Raw genomic sequence first — 24,818 nt, 5'->3', positions numbered from 1 at the left:
TTGGGAACGGTGTTACAATCGGTCAGGAATCCCCTGTTTTTAAAAAACGATACAGCTAAGTCTTTCTCAGGGCTGGGGTGCGAAGGAGGCGAGGTCACGGGAGCGCTGTAGAAATGTGTTCTGCCCTGGTTTGAGTGCGGGCGAGGGAGGTTATAGTGGTAAAAGATTCTCTAGGCAGGAAAAATATATTTGATTTCCTTTGAAGGTTTGTTATCTAGAACAGTGTTTCCCAACCTTGGTCACTTGAAGATATTTGGACTTCAACTCCCAGAATTCCCCAGCCAGCAAATGCTGGCTGGGGAATTCTGGGAGTTGAAGTCCAGATATCTTCAAGTGGCCAAGGTTGGGAAACACTGATCTAGAAGAGGGGGAGTGGACCTGGAGAGTCCAGGCTTTGCTTTAATCATGGTTTGATCCAGTCTTCGGGAATATTGCAGGAAAATTGGGGGATTGACTTTGGTGAGATATGTGATAATAATAATAATAATAATAACAACAGTGTTAGAAGGGACCTTGGAGATGTTCTAATACAGGGCTGGGCAAAGTTGACTCTTCTATGACTTGTGGACTTCAGCTCCCAGAATTCCCGAGTCAATCATACCAGCTCAGGAGTTCTGGGAGTTGAAGTCCACATGCCATAAAAGAGCCAACTTTGCTCACCCCTGTTCTAGTCCAACCCCTTGCTTAGGCAGGAAACCCTACACTACTCCAGACAGATGGTTATCCAACATCTTGTTAAAAACTTCCAGTGTTGGAGCATTCACAACTTCTGGAGGCAAACCGTTCCACTGACTGTGAGGAAATTTCTCCTTAGTTCTAAGTTACTTCTCTCCTTCTTCAGCTTCCATCCCTGTGTATTATTCCAATAACTTTTAACCCTTTTAGGGCAAAGCACAATTCATATATAGTTTATTTGTTTGTTTATTTAGTTATTGTTTATAATGTTTATTTGCTGTTGCTAATGCCAACTAGAAGCAAATTGCCTGGCTGGCACAAATTAATTGTATCTATTTTATATAAAGTCTGCTCCACCCATGACATTAAACTATGAATCAGAGTCCCCATTTGAATTTAATCATGTTTGCCGGCTTTAAGCAAGGCTTCCTAAGCTTTGGCCCCTTTATCTCATCGGAAGTGTAATTAAGCCTACCTAACCATGGTTATTGTAAAGTAAAGGTAGCAACTTGGTATGTTGCTATACTACAACTCCAGTCATTCTCGGCCTTTGGTGTCCCAGAGTCTGCTCATGAAGTCACAATTATACTGATCATGCAGAAACATGGTTGGAATCACATCTCTGGCTAAATATAGTTAAGTAGTGGGTTGTATAAGCCATAATTATCTGTGTAATTGAACACATGAAGCAATGAAACCCTGTTTTGCAGGTCGCAGGAGTTGGATTCATCCAATACACTGTCAAGATCAATGGAAGCTCTAGTATAAGGTAGTGCAGTGATGGCTAACCTTTTCCAGAGTGAGTGTCTAAATGCGTGTGCCCCCAGATGCGTGTGCCCAAATCCCCACAATGCAATGCGCTTGCGGCCCCTGCACATGGACACACACACCACCCCATGCTCCAGAGACTTGACAACCAGCCAGCCAACAGGTGGCGTACACACATGTGTGGTGGAGCTGAACTAAGCTGAAAGCTCATGTGCCCACAGAGAGTATGTGGCACGCATGCTATAGGTTCACCATCGCGGATGTAGTGCAGTCCACATTCCTGATATAACTACTAATGTGAGAAATGCATTCTTTTGTACATCTCTTCATGGCATCGGGCCAGAATATCTCCAAGACCGCCTTCTGCCGCACGAATCCCAGTGACCGGTTAGGTCCCACAGAGTTGGCCTTCTCCAGGTCCCGTCGACTTAACAATGTCGTCTGGCGGGACCCATGGGAAGAGCCTTCTCTGTGGTGGCTCCGACCCTCTGGAATCAGCTCCCCCCCAGAGATTAGGATTGCCCTCACCCTCCTTGCCTTTCGGAAACTCCTTATAACCCATTTCTGCCATCAGGCATAGGGGAATTGAAACATCTCCCCCTTGCCCATGTAGTTTTTGTGTATGATTCGATTGCATGCTTGTTTTTTTTATATATTGGGGGTCTTTTGGATTTTTTAACTTAAAACTGTAATTTAGATTGCGAAATATTAGATTTGTTACTATGTTTTGTTTACCATTGTTGTGAGCCGCCCGGAGTCTACGGAGAGGGGCGGCATATAAATCCAATAAATCTAATGTAATGTAATCTAATCTAATCTCTTCCATTCTCCCCTGAGTTCCCTGAAAGGAGACTCAAGTCTTCCTATTTTCTCAGGAGGGAAACTGAAGACAAGAAAGAGTTCGTTCTTCCAGACAGGGAAGACAGACAGCTGGATTCAGATTGCTTGTTTAATTCTGTGTACACAATACATGGAACCCACCAGTCTGGGGTTACCCAACCCACTAAATCACATACTTCATAAAAGTCCAAATGAAACTTGTCTATGCAGCCTTTGTGTTTTCCATCTGAATTAAGTGGGTTGTGTGAAGCCACCAACCAAATTAGTTGCTAAAAAGAAGCATAAAGCACAGATTTTATCAAATTGCACTGGGCTGGCAAAGTTCATGACAGACCTATAATTTGTCCTTTGTGCCGTATGAAAACCAGCGTGAGGTGGCAGCAGGTGAAAGAAAAGTGGGCTGCAATTCCCCTTAGTTGTTAACTACACAGGGGCCTTTTTGGCTGGGTGTAATCTCTTGGGCTCCCCCACCTTTGAGGGCTGAGAGGAAGATAAGTGCGGTGAGGAAAGATTTCTGAGCTCCTTTGCAGGATAAGTGAAGATGAGAATATCCAACAATCAAGAGGTGACCAGGCTCCTGATGGGAAGGAAATGAAAATACTTTTGGAAAATAGTTTGGTAACATTTGCTACAAGTCAAGGTCGAAAGACTTTTGAGCTAGTCGGAGAATTGGTATACCTATATTTGACCTTCAAGAGAATCAATCTTAGGGAGATTAATTTTGAGTGTAATACAGGTAGACATTGACTTACTAGCATAGAAGATTGATGGCAGAAAAATACTTCATGGTCCATCTAGTCTGCCCTTATACTATTTCCTGTATTTTATCTTAGGATGGATACATGTTTATCCCAGGCATGTTTAAATTCAGTTACCAACCACATTTGCTGGAAGTTTGTTCCAAGCACCTACTACTCTTTCAGTAAAATAATATTTTCTCACGTTGCTTCTGATCTTTCCCCCAACTAACCTCAGATTGTGCCCCCTTGTTCTCGTGTTCATGTTCCTATTAAAAATACTTCCCTCCTGAACCTTATTTAACCATTTAATATATTTAAATGTTTTGATCATGTCCCCCCTTTCCTTTCTATCCTGCAGACTATACAGATTGAGTTCATTAAGTCTTTCCTGATAAGTTTTATGCTTAAGACTTTCCACCATTTTTGTAGCCCGTCTTTGGACCCGTTCAATTTTATCAATATCTTTTTGTAGGTGAGGTCTCCAGAACTGAACACAGTATTCCAAATGTGGTCTCACCAGCGCTCTATACAGCGGGATCACAGTCTCCCTCTTCCTGCTTGTTATACCTCTAGCTATGCAGCCAAGCATTTTACTCGCTTTCCCTACCACCTGACCGCACTGTTCACCCATTTTGAGACTGTCAGAAATCACTACCCCTAAATCCTTCTGAAGTTTTTGCTAACACAGAACTGCCTATACAATACTCAGATTGAGGATTCCTTTTCCCCAAGTGCATTATTTTACATTTGGAAAAATAAAACTGCAGTTTCCATTGCTTTGACCACTTATCTAGTAAAGCTAAATCATTTGCCATATTACAGACGCCTCCAGGAATATCAACCCTATTGCACACTTCAGAGTCATTGGCAAATAGGCAAACCCTCCCTACCAAACCTTCCCCTATGTCACTCACAAACATATTAAAAAGAATAGGATCCAGAACAGACCCTTGTGGCACACCACTTGTAACCAGTCTCTGCTCAGAATACTCACCATTAACAACTACCCTCTGATATCTATGCTTCAGCCAGCTGCAAATCCACTGAACTATCCAGGGATTAAGTCCAATCTTCACTAATTTATGTATCAGCTCTTTATGTGGAACCGTCTCAAAGGCTTTGCTGAAGTCCAGATAGGCAATATCCAAGGCACCACCTTCATCCAATTACCATAACTGAGTCCAAAATTTCTGCTGTTGGGACATTTGTTAGTGTGGTTTGCCCAAGTTTACGACCTCTTTTGCCTCAGTTGTTAAGTGAATCACTGCAGTTGTTAAGTTAGTAAACCAGTTAAGTCAATTTGACTTCTCCATTGACTTTGTCAAAAGGTTGCAAAAGGGGATTGTGTCACACACACATACACACACATATTGAGATACTGCAGCTGTCATAAATATGAAACAGTTGCCACGTGTCACAACTCTGAAAAAAATGTTATAAGTCACTTCTTTCCAGTGCTGTTGTAACTTTGAATAGTCACTAAATGAACTGTTGCAGATTGAGGACTACCTATACTGGGGCTTAAGCCTGTTTAGATCTCTCTCCCTCATTATCTTTTCAATTTCCTTCTGCATGTAATGCACAGAATCTGACTCTTGGGGCATAGGTGATGCCTCTGCAACTGGATGCAATCTGCACAGGAACCACTGGATGGCAGTAAAGAGTGCACCATTTTTGTAAATTAACAGAGGACTGTTTCACTTTTGTATTCAAGGATGAACTGAAGTCTTGAAAAAAAAAGATCTGGAGCTAAAAAATTAAGATCTGATTTTTGTCTAGCACCCTTGGAAATCAATAATTCCAGAAGCAGAGCAGGGGGGTGGGGGGTTTAAGGAAATTGTTATCTTGCTGACTCTTGGAGGATGTGTTCCTGCCTGCTCTGCTTGACTCTTGTCTGGGGATTAGGTGAACCTTTGCTGCAGGGCTGCCAGCCAAGATGACGTGACCAGATGTTGTAAGGGCTTCCTGGGAAGGGCTCCACCTACTGAACTCTGCACCAGCATTGTAGTCACCATGCAGGAAATTCTTTCACATTTTGCTGGGTTTCACTCTTGACACCTAACACATTAATCCCAGAATATCTCCGGGATCACCTTCTGCTGCACGAATCCCAGCGACCAGTTAGGTCCCACAGAGTTGGCCTTCTCTGGGTCCCGTCAACTAAACAATGTTGTCTAGCAGGACCCAGGGGAAGAGCCTTCTCTGTGGCGGCCACAACTCTCTGGAACCAGCTCCCCCCAGAGATTAGGATTGCTCCTACCCTCCTTGCCTTTCATAAACTTCTTAAAACCCACCTCTGCCATCAGGCATGGGGGAACTGAGACATCTCGCCCTGGCCTATATAATTTATGCATGGTATGTTTGTGTGTATGTCTGTTTTTTAAATAAGGGGTTTTTAGAGACTTTTTAATATTAGATTTGTGATATATTGTTCGTATTATTGTTGTGAGCCGCCCCGAGTCTGCGGAGAGGGGCGGCATACAAATCTAATTAATAATAATAATAATAACAACAATAACAATAATAATAATAAACTGTAGTATCCTTTTGTTGCTTTGTGAGAACCCAGTCGACCAATTTATTCAGGAGGCTGCAGTTCGGTAAACTGGTTTCCATGCAGTGTGCGGATAAACTTTGGCTTAATGCAGGCCTGTATTTGGATTCCATGTTGCTTATCGTTGTTCTCCCCACCCCTCCTTGCTCTGTATGCAAAATGGAAAGAATAGCAACAGCGCTTAGATTTATATACTGATTCATGGTGCTTTACAACCCTCCCTTTTACAGAGTCCCGCAACAACCTGGTTTCTCATTTTATCGACCTGGGAAGGATGGATGGCTGAGCCAACCTTGAGCCGGCCAGAATTGAATTGCTGGCAGTGGGTGGTAACCTTTGGCTGGCTGACTAAATTCCAGATGCCTAGATCATACAAAATAAGCTAAATTCAGGCAACACATTAAGCCATAATGTGAGATCCAAACCCCAGACAGTCGTGGCTTATTTATTAAGCCAAAGCAAAACAACCTGTAATGCAGAGCAATATATGAACTCAGCCATGAGATTTGATATTTAAGCTCCATATACCCAGTTAGTTCCTGCTCGTAGTTGGCAGATGTCTGTTTGACTTTTCTGGGTTTCATTTACTTCTGTTTCTTCCTTTCTTAATAGAATTGGAGCAATATTTAATAGAGCAGCACTAACTTCTGTCCCCGCTCCCAATAGCCACCTTCCTTATCCACTCCCTGAGAACAATCATAGGGAGGGGTAAGGAAGATAGGTGTTGACACTAAAGAGTCATAGAAAAGGAATTGGCTGTGCTAATCGTAAGAGCCTTGGAAGGGAGAAAATGTCAGCAACAAGGCTTCCTCCACCTTCCCTTTTGATTGGAATTTGATCGTCCCCCATATTGTTTTGTAGAAGGAAGGCGGGGCGATCTGTTCACTAACATGTAGAAATAGCAAATGAATGTTTATGCATATCTGCAACAGAGGAGGGATTATGGCTGCATGGATTTGTATTTGCTACACATTTTTAAGTGAGAGCAGTGTTTCCCAACCTTGGCCACTTGAAGATATTTGGACTTCAACTCCCAGAATTCCCCAGCCAGCAAATGCTGGCTGGGGAATTCTGGGAGTTGAAGTCCAGATATCTTCAAGTGGCCAAGGTTGGGAAACACTGAACTAGAGAATTATAGGTAGCTTTCTCAATCTTGGAACCACAAGGAGCTCTGAATTATAGCTCCCGCACTCCATACCAGTTGTAGATTGAGTTTACAGTGGGTAATGGAAGTTGTAGTTGAGCACGCATGAGCAACATGGAGAGGAGAGTGCTGGAACTTTACAATGGTGAGATACAAGGGCAAAAAACGTAGCCTGAAAGATAGCACATTCTACTCTTAATTAGTTTCAGATTTTTCAGATAAGCAGCACAACACTAAAAGAATCATAGAAACACTGAGAAAATTGATTGAATTTTAATGTTACCATACATAATGTTGAGCACTTGTTAGGCTCAATTTATAACTTTGTTATGAATTGGGACTCAGTCAGAACCAAACATATCAGTGACTGTATGGTTAAATGCTACAGAATTAGAACACAATTGTAGATATACAACAGAAGGAACTGTGATGGGGGAAAAACCATTACATTTACTTTGCATGTTAATACACAGAGAGAACTGGTAAAAAATGTTTTACTGCTGATACATCATTCCGTTCTTAATTGCTAAAATGAGTTATTTCTTTTCTGGAAATGTAATGATTGCATCATTTTTCTTTGTGTGATGGTAACGTTGCAAAGCTCAGCCATACTGGAAAATTATCTGACATAAAATGGAAGAAATCCTCAATGTTGTAATCCAATTGCATTCGGAGATAGTTTTATTAAATTTCACTCGTCCCTATATTTCTTCAGAATGTTCTGAATTGGCATTGTATAGGTTAATATATTCTCCATGCTTTTTATTAGAAAACATGTTTGATTCCCCTCTGGAAGAATGGTTATCCATATTTTGGGGGTATGACTTAGTGTCTAAAATAACTTTATTTTTTAAAAATAAATGATGTAGAATCCTGTTCTATTTGAAAATCGTGTCTAGACTATGGTCTTGTACATAGGGAATTAAGGCTTTTAATTTTATATTTTAACTTGACAAATCATCTACAGATAGTCCTTGGCCATTCAATCAGAGACTGTTCAAAATTATCATTGCATTCAACATATGGTACTTCTGATGGATTCTATCACAGCATTCCTGCAGTTACAACATTGCAGCAAATTGGTCGTGTGATTGTGATTTCCAGTTTCTGCTATCATCCTCCCACAAGCAAACACAAAGGGGAAGCCGGCAGGAAGGCAGAAGTTGTAATGATATGAGGTCCCTGTTTAACAACCTACTGTGTCTTCATTTAACAATCGTAAACAATTTAACAATCTAGACACGAGAACAGTTTCCCCCCGAATGCCATACTCTACTAAACAAATAATTCCCTCAACACTGTCAGACTTTTTACTAAGTCTGCACTTTTTTATCTCATCATTCCTACCATCCTTTTCCTCCCACTTAGGACTGTATGGCTGTAACTTCTTGTTTGTATCCTAAGATTTTTATTAATATTGAGTGTTTCTTCATTGCTTATTTGACCCCTATGACAATCATTGAGTGTTGTACCACATGATTCTTGACAAATGTATCTTTTTCTCTTATGTACACTGAGAGCATATGCACCAAGACAAATTCCTTCTGTGTCCAATCACATTTGGCCAATAAAGAATTCTATTCTATTCTATTCTAACTGGGACTGTTAGTATTGTCATTGCTAAGCAGCACAGTCAGATAACATCACACTTTACAACTTTGCTTAGTGACACCAATTATAGTTGTTGATCACATAAAGTTTTTTTTTCTCCCTCTTTCTATAGTAACTTGAATAGTGTTGGCCAAAGACCTTTAGTTTATAGTTTATTGAAACATGTTTTGATTGGAAAATGTATATGAAATGGCTTATAATACCAGTATTATATGCTGTGGCAATGTATTAGAATGTGTTTAATTCAGATTCGTTGATATCCAAATATTACAACTAGGTGAAGAATCAAATATAAACAATGAAATATGGGTGGCTATCCATCCATATTTCACTGTTTATATTTGATTCTTCACCTGTTCTTTATGTTTGTAGTATTGGAATTATCTTTTACAGATAGTTTAAAAAAACATTTTAAAAAGTGTGACAGAAGTGGGGCCAGGCTGTACTGGAGGGATGCTTACCAAACAAGCCTACCTGCTCTGGATGTAATTCTTGGTGTACTTTATGGCAACAGCTGTTCTTGGCCTCAGCTGTGACTCAAATTAGTTATGTAACTTGGGTGGCTTCTTGGCCCTGCTTTTGCCCTGGACCCCCAGCTGGCTTGGCCGGGATCAGGTCTCACCAAAAAGCAGCTGCAGCCTTTGGCCCCAGCACAGAGATTGTATGAGGCATGGACCAGCTGTCCCGCTGCCCCCAGACTTCCCATCGGGCTTGTTTGTCGGTTGAGTTGGTAGCGGAGGAGGAAGAAAGCAGCAGGAGGCTCCCTTGTCTTTTTTCACCTGTTGGGGGCTGCTCTGGGCTGGGAAAAAGGAGCCAAGAGCGCAGCTCTCAGTGCCTGTGCAAAAGTTCTCTGTAGGCCCGAAATTACCAGGGCTATCCGCATCAAGAAAACAATATAATAAGTGAATGTAATTTAATTTATTAAATTTATAAGCCACCCAATTTCTTGTGGACTCTGGGCAGCGCATAACAAGTAAAAGAATATAAAAACAGTATTAAAACCCTTAGATAAAGGCATTCATTACTACTAGGCCGGAGCTGGATGGTATCACTCAATGGTCCAAGGCCTGCTGGCAGACCCAGGTTTTTATGGCTTTCTGGAAGGCCGGGAGGGTGGGAGCGGTACGAATCTCTGGGGGTAGATGGTTCCAGAGAGCCAGTGCTGCCACCGAGAAGACTCTCCCATGCGGTCCCACCAGCTGCCATTGTTTGGCCGATGGGACCCAAACCAGGCCGACCCTGTCCCTGTGGGTTCTAATCGGCAGAGCCGATTAATCAATGCACACAAATGTCTATTTAAATTGAGAGCAGAGTGACAGGAACGCTCGAGACTGGTGAATCTTTCTTTTGAGAATATTCCTGGCTGAGGGGAAGGGAATTAAATGCTGGATAATGTGAAGCACAATATCTAGGGGTTGTGCTTTGCTTCTGGCCTTCTCCTGCTTAAAAGTATAAAACCGGTTTTGGTATGTTGGCATTTGAAGCAGGAAATCTCTCATGCTCTTCAAGCATTAATGTTTTCACAATACCATATCTAAAAACAGCAACTCCTTGCTCCCTGCATATATGATTTCTGGGATAACTCACAGGTGGTCTGTGACTTATGACCAAAAGGGGACCCAGAATTTCAGTTTCCTAAGGAAGGTGGCTATGAAGTGAGTTATATATGGTCTCTCACTCTTTTTTTTGCCATGGCTGTTAAGCGAATGACTGTGGTTATTAAAGGAATCACAGGAAAGGAATCCAGCTTTCTGGTCAGAGGCCAAGCAAAGAAGGCCGCAAGTAGTGATCACATGACCCCAGTTACCACAGCCATCATACAGGCATATTAGTTTATTTATTTATTTATTTTTATTTATTAATTAGATTTGTATGCTGCCCCTCTCCGAGGACTGGGAGCGGCTCACAACAAAAACAATACAAATCCAATACTAAAACAAATTAAAACCCTTAATATAAAAACAATCATACATCTCATACAGACCATGCGTAAAGCAGAATCGGCCCAGGGGAATCAATTACCCCATGCCTGACGACAAAGCTGAGTTTTGAGGAGTTTGCGAAAGGCAAGGGGGGGGGGGCAGTCCTGATCTCCGGGAGGAGTTGATTCCAGAGGGTTGGGGCCGCCACAGGGAAGGCTCTTCCCCTGGGTCCCGCCATACGACATTGTTTCGCCGACGGGACCCAGAGAAGGCCAACTCTGTGGGACCTAACCGGTCGCTGGGATTCGTGCAGCAGAAGGCGGTCCCGGAGATAGTTGTCCAGTGCCTGAATTTTGATACCATCGAAATGCTGTTGGGGATGCTGTGTCCGTTGTAAGTGTGAGGAGTAATTTTTTTCAGTGCCATTGTACCTTTCAATGCTTGCCAAACGAATGGAATGATTTGGAAGTCAAGGGTTACCACAATGATGCTTAACATTTGGTTGATTTCAAAACATTTTGCACAGTCTCCTCATGCTTGTTTCATTTTGTGTGGAACAGTAGTCAACATCTCTGGAAGGAGCCAAATTGAAAAAGATGGACAAAGAGGCATTCCTCCCTCCCTCTACAATTACAGGCACAACACAAGTGCCAATTAAAGTTGGTTAAAATGCTGCCTACAGTGCAGTCTTTCTGGTAATCAACCTTCTCCAGATGCCTTAGGCCAGGAGAAGGCAAAGTTGGCTCTTCTATGACATGTGGACTTCAACTCCCAGAATTCCTGAGCCAATCATGCTAGATCAGGAATTCTGGGAGTTGAAGTCCACATGTCATAGAAGAGCCAACTTTGCCCACCCGTGCCTTAGGCCTACAACTCCTAGAATTCCTAGGTTGGCTAAAACTTCCACAAAATCTTCTCCTGGGTGCAGTAGCCGCACAGACCACAAAGGTTGGATGTCAGTGGTTGTGTCTTTCTCCAAGCTCTTGAGGGCAAGAGTTTTGAGTGACCTATTGCAAGTAGTTGAATGCTATCGTTGACAGGAATTTCAGTTCGCCACATTTTGTTGCTGAGGGGTGTATTAATACTCTCAAATTAGAACGTTATGATTCCAGCGTTGACACTGTGCCTCCGAGAATGAATAGGCCCCGAGGCAGCAAAACACAGGTTTTAGTGTTGCAGTTTTCCACCATTCACTCAGCAGCCAATGCTCCTGGGTCAAACAGTAGAAAGTGCAAGTCATTTTCGGCTAGCAATTCTTCCCTAGCCTCACATCCTCCAGTTCCCTGTGCTGGCTATGAGAGGTAAAGTCTGGATAGTATCAAGTACTCTTAAGAAAATATCTCCAAAGCAGCAGGCATCTTCTATGGTGTTGTTTTTATTTGTGAATAAATTGATCTCTGCTCCTTCCTTCCTTCCTTCCTTCCTTCCTTCCTTCCTTCCTTCCTTCCTTCCTTCCTTCCTTCCCTCCCTCCCTCCCTCCCTCCCTCCTTCCTTCCTTCCTTCTTTCCTTCCTTCTTTCCTTCCTTCATTTCCTTCCATCCTTCCTTTCCTTCCATCCTTCCTTCCCTCCTTCCTTCCTTCCATCCATCCATCCTTCCTTCCATTCCTTCCTTCCCTTCCTTCCTTCCTTCCTTTCCTTCCATCCTTCCTTCCTTTCCTTCCTTCCTCCTTCCTTCCCTTCCTTCCTTTCCTCCCTCCCTCCCTCCCTTCCTTCCTTCCTTCTTCAAAAGTGAGATCTTCTGAGCACAAAATACCACTCCAGCCCCTGCCTGTCTGCGTGTGTTTACATATGCCCTCTGCCACAGTCTGACAGATTTTCTTTTGGCAGTATCCTGGCCCCTGCTGATGACTCACCTTGCCTGGACCAGCAGAAGCATATCCCCCTTTTTATTCCTCCTTTCTCTCCCTTTGACAGTAACCGTCTGCCGCCTTCCATCTAGGAATTCCTGATGGGTCTCAGAGCCAAGTGATTTCCCTTGGAGGCAACAGAGGAGGTGATCTTCCCCTGAAGACATGGAAGTGAAGGGGCAGCTGATAAGCTCATCCAGCTACAGCTCTTCAGGTAACCCTCCCCTTCCCCCCACCACCCTCCTCAGCATCGTTTCGGTGACATACACTGAATCTGAGGCCTCATCACCTGTTCTCCGCTCTGCCTTTGCTTCCGCAGAAGCTTTGCAGCGAGAGCTCTGTCCCCGGATTCGGCTGGAGCGGGTGCAAGAACTCCTGGAAAAGCAGAAGTCTCTCCAGCAGGTGCTCAGCCTGCGCCTGAAAGAGCTGCGACGGGTTTGCCTGCAGGAAGCGGTGCGTAACCATGGCAGGACAGGGAGACAATGGGAGGGACCGAGACAGTGGATCTGCTGCTTTGAGGAGCAAGACTTGCCCAAACTGGGGTTTATCACGTTGTTTTGTTTTGTTTTGTTTTGTGTTGTTTTGTTTTGTTTTTTTATTTTATTTATTTTATTAATTATTTATTTTATTTTATTTATTTTATTATTTTATTTTTTTAATTTAATTTGATTTTATTTAATTTTATTTTATTTATTTAATTTAATTTTATTTTGTTTTTTTATTTGTTTGTTAGAGTTGAAACGGACCATGCAAGTCATCTAGTCTACCACCCCACCCCACCCCGCTCAAGTAGGAATCCTACACCACCCCAGTCAGAGGGCAGTCCAATCTCCTCTTGAATATGTCGAGTGTTGGTGTGTTCACAACCTCCGCTGGCAGGCCATTCCATTGGTTGATCACCCTCATCATCAAAAAGTTCTTCCTTATTTCCAAGTTGAATCTCTCCTTGATCAGTTTCCATCTGTTGCTCCTGGTCTGGCCCTCTAGTGCCCTGGAAAATAGTGTGACTCCCTCTCCTCTCTGTGGCAACCCCTCAAGGAACTGTATATTGTTTGTTAGACCATCATCCCCACCACTAGCACAGAGCGCTAGCCAAACAGGCTTTGTAGTCCAGGACATCTGGAAAGCACTAGGTGAAGTTAGGCGGGAGTAAGCAGCCAACCCAGAATTTAATAGTTTTCTGCTCTGTGTCAGGGTTCAAAACTCCGTGAGAGTTTTAGTTTTCATCAGAGAAAATGCTCCCCAAAAGAAACAAGGAATGGTCATCTGAAAGTCTTAAGCTATCGAATGCTTGGAAAACACTCTTTTGCAGAAACATAAGGGGAAAAGACAGCTTGGGTTTCTTCAAGATGGAATAACCTAAGGAGATGCCACCTCAGAAAGGTATAAGACCAGCATCCCATGTGGCCTTCTCCTCCTTTCTACTCTCCAGATATCTTGGAATACAACAGCCCACTTAGTACTTTCCAGATATCATGGACTACAAAGCTTGTTTATCCAGTGCTCAACTTCACTGGCCAGGTTGGCTGGGTGTTAAGAATGGATCAGCATGACTTAAAGCCATCGGGGTCAGTAAGGCAAATGCGTTTGGCCAGGTTCGTCTGGTGCACCAGTTGCAGCCCTATCTGGACCGGGACTCTCTACTCACATAGTCACTCATGCCCTCATCACCTCGAGATTCGACTACTGTAATGCTCTCTACATGGGGCTACCATTGAAAAGTGTTCGGAAACTTCAGATCGTGCAGAATGCAGCTGCGAGAGCAATCATGGGCTTCCCCAAGTATGCCCATGTCACACCAACACACCGCAGTCTGCATTGGTTGCCGATCAATTTCCGGTCACAATTCAAAGTGTTGGTTATGACCTATAAAGCCCTTCATGACATTGGACCAGAATATCTCTGGGCCCGCCTTCTGCCACACGAATCCCAGCGACCGATTAGGTCCCACAGAGTTGGCCTCTGGGTCCCGTCGACTAAACAATGTCGTCTGGCAGGTCCCAGGGGAAGAGCCTTCTCTGTGGCGGCCCCGACCCTCTGGAACCAGCTCCCCCCTGAGATTAGAATTGCCCCAACCTTCCTTGCCTTTCGTAAACTCCTTAAAACCCACCTCTGCCGTCAGGCATGGGGGAACTGAAATAACTTCCCCAGGCCTATATTGTTTATGTATGGTGTGTTGTGTGCATGTTTTTAAATTATGGGTTTTTAGTTTAAATTATTAGATTTGTATTACATTGCTTTACCACTATTGTTGTGAGCCGCCCCGAGTCTACAGAGAGGGGCGACATACAAATTTAATAAATAATAATAATAAAAAATAATAATGAGCCTTTGGTGATCTAATGAGCCCAAAATGACTTCTTGGGCCAAGCTGTTATCTGCAAAGTTGAAGAGTTTCATATAAATGGTATGAAGTTTGTCTCCTTGGGTAAAATCTAATATCAAATTCCAATGAGTTCTCTGGTTTCACCTCTGGATGTCAGGCCTATTTCATATTGCCTCCTCTTCTGAATGTCAGGAATTGACCGGAAAATTACCCCCGGAATATCCTCTGGAACCTGGAGAAAGGCTGTGGCCAGTGCGGAGGAGAACGATAGTGGCCTCCCGAATTGCCCCGGCCTTGAAGAATGAGGTGAGCAATCAGTCTTATGCATAAGAGAATGAGGAAGCCCAGGCTTCAGAACAGAACCAAAGAGTTGGAAGGGACCTTGGAGGTCTTCTAGTCCAATGCTGGCTGGGGAATTCTGGGAGTTGAAGTCCAGATAACTTCAAGTTGCCAAGGTTGGGAAACCCTGTTCTAGTCCAACCCCCTGCTTAGGCAGGAAACTCTACACCACTTCAGACAAATGGTTATCCAACACCATCTTTAAAAACGTCCAGTGTTGGAGCATTTACAACTTCTGGAGGCATGTTGGACTTTGAGGATGGTTCTGATGCCACATCCCTATCTTGTATTTATATATATATAAGGTTGACTCCACCTTTCATCCTTCCGAGGTGGGTAAAATGAGGACCCAAATTGTTGGGGGCAATAGGCTGACTCCATAAACTGCTTAGAGAGGGCTGTAAAAGTAGTATGAAGCACTTTATACCATATTTTGTTGGGGTATATGATGCACTGAAGTATAAGACGCACCTTAGTTTTGGGGAAGGAAAATGGGGGAAATCTGCTTACCAAATATTCATCTGCCTAGCATCCTTAGTCTGGTCTGTTTCAGCACATTATTTTATCCCTTGGTCAGGGCTTTAAAAAAAACCTTATTTGGAGAGAGTAACAATGAAAGAGTTTGCAAGCCAGTAAGAGCTGGGAACATTGTAAGAACCTGGTTAGGGCTGGAGGGGAAAATTCTGAGCCAGTAGAACAATGGGAAAAAATTGCCAAGACTTAGGGCTTGGAAAACATTATTCGCAGAGAATAACAATGAAAGACCCTGCAAGCTGGTAAAAGCTGGGAACATTGTTAGCACCTGGTTAGGACTGGGGAAAAACTTACTTGGAGCAAGTTAGAGTAATGAAAAAAAACTCTGCAAAGACTTAGAGCTTGGAAAAGATTCTTCACAGACAGTAACAATGAAAGAACCTGCAAGATAAGAGGCTGGGAAGATCGTTAGCACCTAGTTAGGGCTGGGGACAAAGCTTCAAAAAACCTGCATTCAGAGTATAAGACTCACCTGAATTTTCAGCCTCTTTTAGGGAGGAAAAAGGTGCGTCTTATACTCCAAAAATACAGTAAGTTTTAAGTGCTATTATTATTTGGGGACTGACCATCTCACTCGTTCTGGGTGGGGTTCAGTTAAAACTTAAAAACATAAACATATAAATATGTGTTATAATAATATATTATGTGTTAGCATAACCTAATATTATATGTTAATAGTTTATACGTTAACATAATACATGTTGTTGTAAAATCTTGCACGTATTATATGCATGCTATACACCAGTGTTTCCCAACCTTGGCAACTTGAAGCTATTTGGACTTCAACTCCCAGAATTCCCCAGCCAGCATTCGCTGGCTGGGGAATTCTGGGAGTTGAAGTCCAGATAGCTTCAAGTTGCCAAGGTTGGAAAACACTGCTATACATAACCATGTAAATGTTATACTTTAGGAAAACCCTTCACTGGAGGAGCTGAGCCAGGAGCTGGCCCTGCAGCAGCAAGTTGCTGAGGCTGCCCGACGGATAGCGGTGGCCCCCGACTTAACAGTTGAGCAGCGCCGGCGCCGGCGGCAGGTCCAAGCAGATGCTGCCCAGCGCCTGCGGGAGCTGGAGGTGCAGGTAGCAGAATGCCGGGTGCGGCTGAGCAAAGGACCCCTCCAGAGGCCTGCCCCCGGTGAGTTATGCTGATTGGTTAGCCAAATTTCTCAGCCGCTTCATTGGGAAACATACTGGGAGTGTAAAAATTGTGGTTTAAAAACACAAGCAGAGAGGAAAAAAGGAATTGGTAAGGATGATAACAAGGTATAAGAAGCCAAAAATAATAATAGTCAGTCTCAAAAGCAGGCTCCTATCCATCCTGCTCAAAGAAACTGTTCTTGTGTCTTTTTTTTTTAAAGCAGGGTTGGGGTTGAGAGGATTTGATGGGGATGCTGTTCCCCAGGGCAGAGAGAGCTCCCGAGAAGGCCTGTCTCTTAGGCCAAGGTATTGGCATTGTTTTAACTTATGGGATCTTTTAATCTAGTGATGGCGAACCTTTTTTCCCTCGGGTGCCGAAAGAGCGTGCACGTGTGCTATCATTAATGTGCAAATGCCCAAACCCATAATTTAATGCCTGGGGAGGGTGAAAACAGCTTCCCCCACAGCACGGAGGCCTTCTAGAGGCCAGAAATAGCCTGCTTCCCAACTTCTGGTGGGCCCAGTAGGCTCGTGTTTCACCCTCCCCAGGCTCCAAAGGGTTCCCTGGAGCTGAGGGAGGGTAAAAACACCTTCCACCATGTTCTGTCGGGCTCTCTGGTAGAATCCTCCCGAAAATTCACAGGTACAAATTTCAGACACACACACGTTTGAAAATTCAAAACAATGCTCTTTATAATGAAAATTCAATTAAACTAAGCCCTCTTTTTGTATAGCAAAGAGCGCTCGTCTCCAAACAAACTGGTAATTTGTACAAGTCCCTTATCAGTTCTGTGATACTTAGCTTGCAGCTGTGAGGCAATTCACAGTCCTTCTTCTTTCACAAAGTGAAACACACTTTGCTCTGGTTTAGTTTCAAAGCGGGGGGAAATCAGCACACAAAGGTCGAAGTTAGCAAGGCAGGCACGAAACACAAGGATCAGATAATCCTCCACAATGGCCAAACCCACAGGCTGCTCTTTATAGCAGCCTCACTAATTACCACAACCCCACCCAACCACAGGTGGCCTCATTTTCTTTGATAATAATCTCTCAGTTGTTGCTGCCTATGCATGGTATAATTAACTCTTGTTCTGAATCCAAGGAGGAGCTAGATAATTGATCTCCTTCTGAGCTGTCTGCTACACTCTCCTCCTTCCTGTCACTCATGTCTTCTTGGTCAGAGGAGCCTTCATCAGCAGATTCCGCCGGGAGCAAAACAGGCCTGCAGCATGTGGATGTCTCCCCCACATCCACAGTCCTTGGGGCAGGAGCTGGGCCAGAGCTAACCACAACACCCCCCCCACCCCCCAGAGGCTCTCCGGAGGGCATAAATGTCCTTCCAGAGCCTCTATGAGAGTCAAAAACCAGCTCGCTGGCACACCCATGCACGTTGGAGCTGAGCTAGGGCAACGGCTTGTGTGCCAGCAGATAGGGCTCTGTGTGCCACCTGTGACACTCGTGCCATAGGTTCGCCATCACTGTTTTAATCCCTTCCTTGGTCCCTCATTTCTTATTTTCCAAACACCCTAAATATTCTTATCCTCCTCTCTAGATACGTCATTAGGAAGGGTGGCTGTTATTTAGCTCAACCAGGTACAGGTTGCTGCAGAGGAGCTCAGATTCTGTGGGGAAAGTGAGAGGGGGTAAACATGCTCCAAAGAGGAACGTGCAGGAAGCTTCATGACAGGAATGATGGAGCTAAGAGGGAGAAGGGACTGTTCCCCTGTTCCATGTTGGAACTCCTTCAGATAAGATGTCTTCAAACATGGCAACTTTAAGACTTGTGGACCTCAACTCCCAGAATTCTCCAGCCAGCTATGCTGGCTGGAGAATTCTGGGAGTTGAAGTCCACAAGTCTTAAAGTTGCCGTGTCTGGGATAATTTCAGATTGATAGCAAACACAAGGTACTGTTCCAAAACTTTTAGGGATTTTTTGTGTGAAGACTTTGAAGATAAACACATTATTTTCATGGTGAAGGTGTTGAATGAGAGTATTGGAGACCTGGTACTTACCATAGTTCCTCTTTCAGCCCAGGATCTCACCAGGTGATTTTAACCCATTCGCTCTCTTGCTCTGTGACCTATTTCAAAGGAGTGTCATTTAGGGGGAAAAATAAGAGGAGGAAATACTATGTATGCCAACTTGAACTCTGGACTGTAAATGGGGTATACATCAAATTGATTTTTTTTTAAAAACATAACCCATTCAACAAAGTGAAAGCCTTTCAAAAATCTAGTTGCCCCACAGAGAACAATTTGGAAGGGCATTGAGTGTTCTGTAGAAGCATCACAGCTTTATGTTCTTTTCCCTTTTGAAATATAAAGATACTTGCCTAAGGCAGTGATGATTCCTCTTGTGTTGGAAAAGGTATCATCGGCAGCAACAGCAGCATAAATGACATGTGAATCATGTTGGAATGAGTGGCACAGGACCCACTAACTTTTAGCTGATATACACTGCTCAAAAAAAATAAAGGGAACACTCAAAAGAACACATCCTAGATCTGAATGAATGAAATATTCTCTTTGAATACTTTGTTCTGCACAAAGTTGAATGTCCACAACAGCATGTGTGAAATTGATTGTCAATCAGTGTTGCTTCCTAAGTGGACAGTTTGATTTCACAGAAGTTTAATTTACTTGCAGTTATATTGTGTTGTTTAAGTGTTCCCTTTTTTTTTTTGAGCAGTATATTACATCAATGTGCAGACTTCACTTGCCGGAATTTCCCAGTCACATGTGGGGGAGTGAAGTCCACAACATCTTAAAAATTGCCAGGAAGTTGAGAAGCACTATTTTATCTTCCCACTTTCTCATCCATTTCTTCTTTGTTCTCTCTTTTTAAGAAGAGGCATTTCACTCGGAGAGCAGCTCCCTCTCTGAATCAGCCAGCCATGAAAATGGTAAGCATGGCCTAGATGTCATTCTTGGGTCAAAGGAGAGTGCTTGATGGTCTGGGATAAGCAGATGCAAACATTTCTGACAAAATAAAATGGTCTGAAGAGTCAACATTTCCTAGATATTCTTGCCATCAAATCCTTGAGGGATACTGAATGGTGAGAGAAAGATGCTCTATTTAGGTAGAGAAAATAACTCTTTACCAACCAATGGGCTGATACAAAACCATATGGTCTGTTCATGTGTGTATGGGGTTGTCTCATTTACTGCATGTTTTGAGAGAATATAAGGCTGGTTTAGTTATGTCTTCACCTGGAGAGGAGAATTTGGATACTCATGCCTCTTTAGCACCCTTACAATGGATTACTACAGTGTGTTGCATATGAGGTGCAGAGGTGGGTTTGGACCAGTTCTATGGAACTGGTAGTAGCTTGAGGGCCTGGGTCGCTGGAACTGGCAGTGACCCAGGCCCGCCATGTCCCCAGTCTGGTTCTCTTGGTGGCACCTATTTGTTTTTTGCTTCTGTACATGCGCAGAAGCCTTTTTAGAGTACTGCCCATGCGCATCCTTGAGCGAACCGGTAGCACCACTGATATGGAGCTATCGTTGAAGGTTATCAGGATGCTGCTATTAATACAAAATGCAGCAACCTTCCCAATGACAGCTGAGAAGTACTATAATGATATACAGTGGCATTATTGCAGGCCCAGTGTTGCCAGTGGTCTTCTGATTGTAGTTTTAAGGGACTGGTTCTAAATTATGAAAATCTGGTTTTTGGTTTAAAACATGAAATTGTGGGTGGAAGGATACAATATGTTTGAGTCTTTACTTGACTCCCTGGAGATCAGGAGAGGGTTCTGTTAAAAGAGAAGTGTGAAAATAGTTGATTCATACAGCTTTTAATATGTAATATTTCTGAAATTTTTGATGGAAAGGAAGGATAATTTTTTATGGTGTTAATTGTTTTATATGAATATACTGCAATCTGTTAAGTGTTTGGGCAGAGGTGTGAGATCAGTGGGGTATAAATGTAGGAAATGTAGGAAAACAGAATTTAGGGGATAATTTAACTATAATTTGGTGCCAGCATTCTTGATTTTCATGACGGCTTATACATAAAAGACAAGAATTATCCAACACCGTCTTCAAAGCACAGGCTATAAAAGACCCTGAGTTTTTAGAAGAACAAAATCACTTTAGAAACTCATATATGTAACTTGGACACCACAGCTTCTTATTGTACTTCCTGTACAATGCTGATAATTATAATTAGCACCCTATGAGTTTCTCCCATAATTTAACTTTCTGTACGTGTGTTCTACAGACATGTTTATGTCTAGAACAGTTTCCCCAAGTGATAGTTGCTTGTTTAGAAAAAAAAATCCAGAATTTTGAGACTCTTGAGTTTTTTTTATGGTGGGGGTGGTTCTATTTTGGTCAAGATAAGGATGTGCAGAGGCTTCTATTCTATGTACTGTCTTCTGTCCTCAGACGACCCTCGCAGCTTCCATCCCTCCAAAGTCTCCAACCACCAGGGATCTTTTCCAGACAGATCCTCACCTCCCAAGGCCCGAGATCACTTACGGGCCATCTCCAGCAGCCCTGACCGCCGACCAGGCTGGAGAATTTTGCAGCCGGATCTGTACAGTGAGGGCAAGGACCGCAGGAACTCTGTTGCCAGCCCAACCAGGTTAGCCAAAGATGCCGGGAAGATGGTCCAAGCAAATGGAGGGCGGGGGGGAAGCAACCAGACCTTATCTGTCAGCATTGATAATAAAAGAAGTGCAAAAAAGAAAGAGGCACGTTCTATCACCAATGGTGGACATGTGCACAAGCAAAAAATTTCTGGAATAAACTAACAAACTGGTTAAAAGAAATAGTAAAAGAAGAAATTGAAAAAAAACCAGAATTGTATTTATTGGGTATTTTTAATAAAAAAATAGAAAAAGAGGTAAAATATTTAATTATACATATACTAACAGCCGCCAGGTTAGTATATGCCCAACATTGGAAAACAGACAAACCACCGGAAGAAAACATAATAATTTAAAAAATATTGGATTGTGCGGAGATGGACAGGCTATCTAAAAGATTAGAGGGAAAAGAAGATTCGGATTATTATAAAATATGGGCAAAATTTTATGATTGGTTAAAGAAAAGAGCAATAAAGAAATAAATAAAAATTTACGCAAAGCAACACGTCGAATAAAAGAATTGGAAAATTAATACTATGTGAAAGAAAGATGTAGAATTCTCTGATCAAATACCTAAAAAGTGGGGAAACTTTCATTTCCCAAATGTTATATATGTATGTTTTTGTTTATGTCTTCTCTTTTTTATGTTATATTTGAAAAAAAAAACAAATTAAAAAAAAGAGATATTGGAACACTGATTTAAAATAAAAAGATAATAAAAGAGTTTTTGTGGGGTTTAGAAGCCTGATTTACATATACCACAAAATGAGCTGATGGAATTACGGGATGTAATTATGTGAATATTTTGTTCACAAAATGATTCCTGTCCAGCTGTCAAGGTTCCAGGTAACATCCAAACTAAATGAAAGTCTGAGTCAAAGTACTCCTCAAAGTTCCAATTTATTTCCAGAGCCATCCTGACACCTATACAGGAAAACCTGAATCTGAGTTTTCCACTCAGTTGAAAGTTCACATCCCTTGTCCCCCACCCACAAACCTGTCACGTTGCCCACTCAGATTGTGCCAGCGTGGCAAGTCCTTCCTCAACTTCCGCCCAGATGGGTAGGCATAGGATGTCCTTGAACCACTGTGGCTGCATCCGTTCCCTCATGAAAATCACCCCTTCCAAATTCCCATAAACATCAGGCCATCTATAATGTGGCAAGCCATTGATTTATCCCCAACTTCTGCATCAGCTTGACACCAGCTTTGCAGGTGGTGAAGAAAAGAAGTGACTAGATTCTGAGGGCCTGCGGTTTATTTTGACCGGATGAGTTCGTTTCTTTATTTTTTTCACCATACAGAAGAATCTGGAATCAACTCCCCCCAGAGATTAGAACGGCCCCCACCCTCCTTGTCTTTCGCAAACTACTCAAGACCCACCTTTGTCGCCAGGCTTGGGGGAGTTAGGATATTCCTTCCCCTAGGCCATTACAAGTTATGCATGGTATGTTTGTGTGTATGTTTGGTTTTTATAATTAGGGTTTTTAGTTGTTTTATTAAATTGGATTGTTACATGTTGTTTTTTATCATTGTTGTTAGCCGCCCCGAGTCTGCGGAGAGGGGCGGCATACCAATCCAATTAATAATAATAATAATAATTTGGAAATCTGCTACGTGGAAGGATCATTAATTAAAGTAACACTGTCCCGTGAGTTTTCTGCCTTGCTCAGTTGGCTATGTAAGCTTGGCCCATTGTGTCTAGATTAGGAGCATCCTACCTTGCCCACCGTAAACCTTGCAGACTTCAACTCCCAGTTGGCTGGGGAATTCTGGGCGTTGAAGTCCGCAAGGCTTACAGTGGCCAAGGTTGGATGCTCCTAGTCAAAATTTCACTTATGGTTAGGAGTTAGAATGGAAACTGGAAGCTTGTTTGTGAAGATGAATGGGATCGAACTCGTCTTTCCCAGGAAAACAAAGGGGTGGTGGTGGTGGTAAATGCAGCTTAGAGCTGGGCAGCTTTTAAGCTTCCTCTGCCAACCAAGCTGAGCTGCTTGCCCTTTGTGTGACTGAGCTCTACGAGCACATTTTGGGGGAAACTGAGAATCATCCTCTTGGTAAGTATTTGCACACGTGTGAGCATGCAACGTGGCTCTTGAAACACAAAGAGCTGAACCCACTCGTTTAAAAAAGGATCCTTGTCTGTTTACACAGCCCCAACCACACCCTGCCTAGAAGCATGTCCAGCTTTGAGGGCCGGAGCGTCCCAGCAACCCCAGTGTTAGCCAGAAACGCATGCAGCGGAACTCAACAATTAAGGTAACATAAACCCCCGTGTCTTCTTTCCTTTTCTCCTGATTTGTAGGGCTGCTTGCAGACGGCAGGCCTAGGGACAGTGTTTGTCTTACTATTTTTTCTCTCTACGCGGTAACTAGCAATTTGAAGCACAGTAAATTGTTGCTATACTTTGTGTCCAACTGCACTTAACTGAGGCTTTAAAATTCATGGGTGGGTTGGACAAGGGATCCAAAGGGGATACTTCAGGGAATTGACTGCGGGTAGCGGGAGAAGGACAAGATCAGTTTTCAAAGAGCCTACAAACTACGGTGGTACCTCTACTTACGAACTTAATTTGTTCCGTGACCAGGTCCTTAAGTAGAAAAGTTTGTAAGAAGAAGCAATTTTTCCCATAGGAATCAATGTAAAAGCAAATAATGCGTTCGATTGAGGAAACCACAGGGAAGGTGGATGCCCTGTTTACTCCCAGGAGATTCCTAGAGAGGCCCCACAGAGGCTTCTTCCCACCTTTTCCGGCCCTGTTTCCTCCCAGGAGATTCCTAGAGAGGCCCCACGGAGGCTTCTCCCTGCCTTTTCCGGCCCCATTTTCTCCCAGGAGCTTCCTAGAGAGGCTCCACGGAGTCTTCTCCCTGCCCTTTCTAGCCCTGTTTCCTCCCAGGAGCTTCCTAGAGAAGCCCCACGGAGGCTTCTCCCTGCCTTTTCTGGCCCTGTTTCCTCCCAGGAGATTTCTAAAGAGGCCCCACAGAGACTTCTTCCCACCTTTTCCGGCCCTGTTTCCTCCCAGGAGCTTCCTAGAGAGGCCACACGGAGACTTCTTCCCACCTTTTCCGGCCCTGTTTCCTCCCAGGAGTTCCTAGAGAGGCCCCACGGAGTCTTCTCCCTGCCTTTTCCGGCCCCGTTTTCTCCCAGGAGCTTCCTAGAGAGGCCCCACGGAGGCTTCTCCCTGCCTTTTCCAGTTACAGTGTGTAAGTGGAAAATGGGTCTTGAAAAGAGGCAAAAAAATCTTGAACACCCGGTTCTTATCTAGAAAAATTCATAAGTAGAGGCATTCTTAGTTAGAGGTACCACTGTAATCATGAAGACAGCAGTGTCCCTAGTCCAGAGGTGGGTTCCTCTCGGTTCAGACAAGTCCTATGGAATTGGAAATAACTTGTTGGCCGGAGTCGTGAGAATTGGCAGCAACCCAGGCCTGCCATGCTCCTGAACTGGCTCTCTTGGTGGTATCATAGGCACCACCATCTTGTTTTTTGCTTCTACGCATGCAGAACCCAGTCCACCACCTGATGAAAACAAATGGACCGAAAAGGAAACAAAGCTAATTTGCACCCTGAGAGGCAAAGGCAAAGCAGCTTCTCTATGGATGGATATTTAAGATATGCAAGAGGTTCTTACTCCCTCTCGCCCAATCATGTACACTGCTCAAAAAAAATAAAGGGAACACTCAAAGAACACATCTTAGATCTGAATGAATGAAATAGTCTCATTGAATACTTTGTTCTGTACAAAGTTGAATGGGCACAACAGCATGTGAAATTGACTGTCAATCAGTGTT

The 24,818-nt window shown here is 43.3% G+C and overlaps 1 protein-coding gene across 16 annotated transcripts in view; it reads left to right on the top strand.

Annotated features, from left to right (window-relative positions):
* Positions 1–24,818, top strand: part of CCDC120 (coiled-coil domain containing 120) — a 61,412-nt gene that overhangs the window by 33,363 nt on the left and 3,231 nt on the right. For 6 of the 16 annotated variants that reach the window (XM_070741204.1, XM_070741207.1, XM_070741206.1 and 3 more), the window contains 7 exons: positions 12,195–12,316; positions 12,422–12,555; positions 14,621–14,734; positions 16,212–16,434; positions 19,283–19,339; positions 20,826–21,024; positions 23,183–23,287. In XM_070741204.1, coding sequence (XP_070597305.1) covers positions 12,268–12,316; positions 12,422–12,555; positions 14,621–14,734; positions 16,212–16,434; positions 19,283–19,339; positions 20,826–21,024; positions 23,183–23,287 — 881 coding nt within the window. In that variant the 5' untranslated portion in view covers positions 12,195–12,267. Of the gene's footprint in view, positions 1–1,385; positions 1,475–12,169; positions 12,317–12,421; positions 12,556–14,620; positions 14,735–16,211; positions 16,435–19,282; positions 19,340–20,825; positions 21,025–23,182; positions 23,288–24,818 lie in introns of all 16 variants that reach the window. The other 10 variants (XM_070741198.1, XM_070741193.1, XM_070741201.1 and 7 more) reach the window with 6 other exon arrangements.

This window comes from Erythrolamprus reginae, chromosome 2, assembly GCF_031021105.1.
Source record: "Erythrolamprus reginae isolate rEryReg1 chromosome 2, rEryReg1.hap1, whole genome shotgun sequence".
NCBI classification, from domain to species: Eukaryota; Metazoa; Chordata; class Lepidosauria; order Squamata; family Dipsadidae; genus Erythrolamprus; species Erythrolamprus reginae.
The sequence above is the reverse complement of the archived record's forward strand: the minus strand, read 5'-3'. Positions and strand labels throughout refer to the sequence as shown.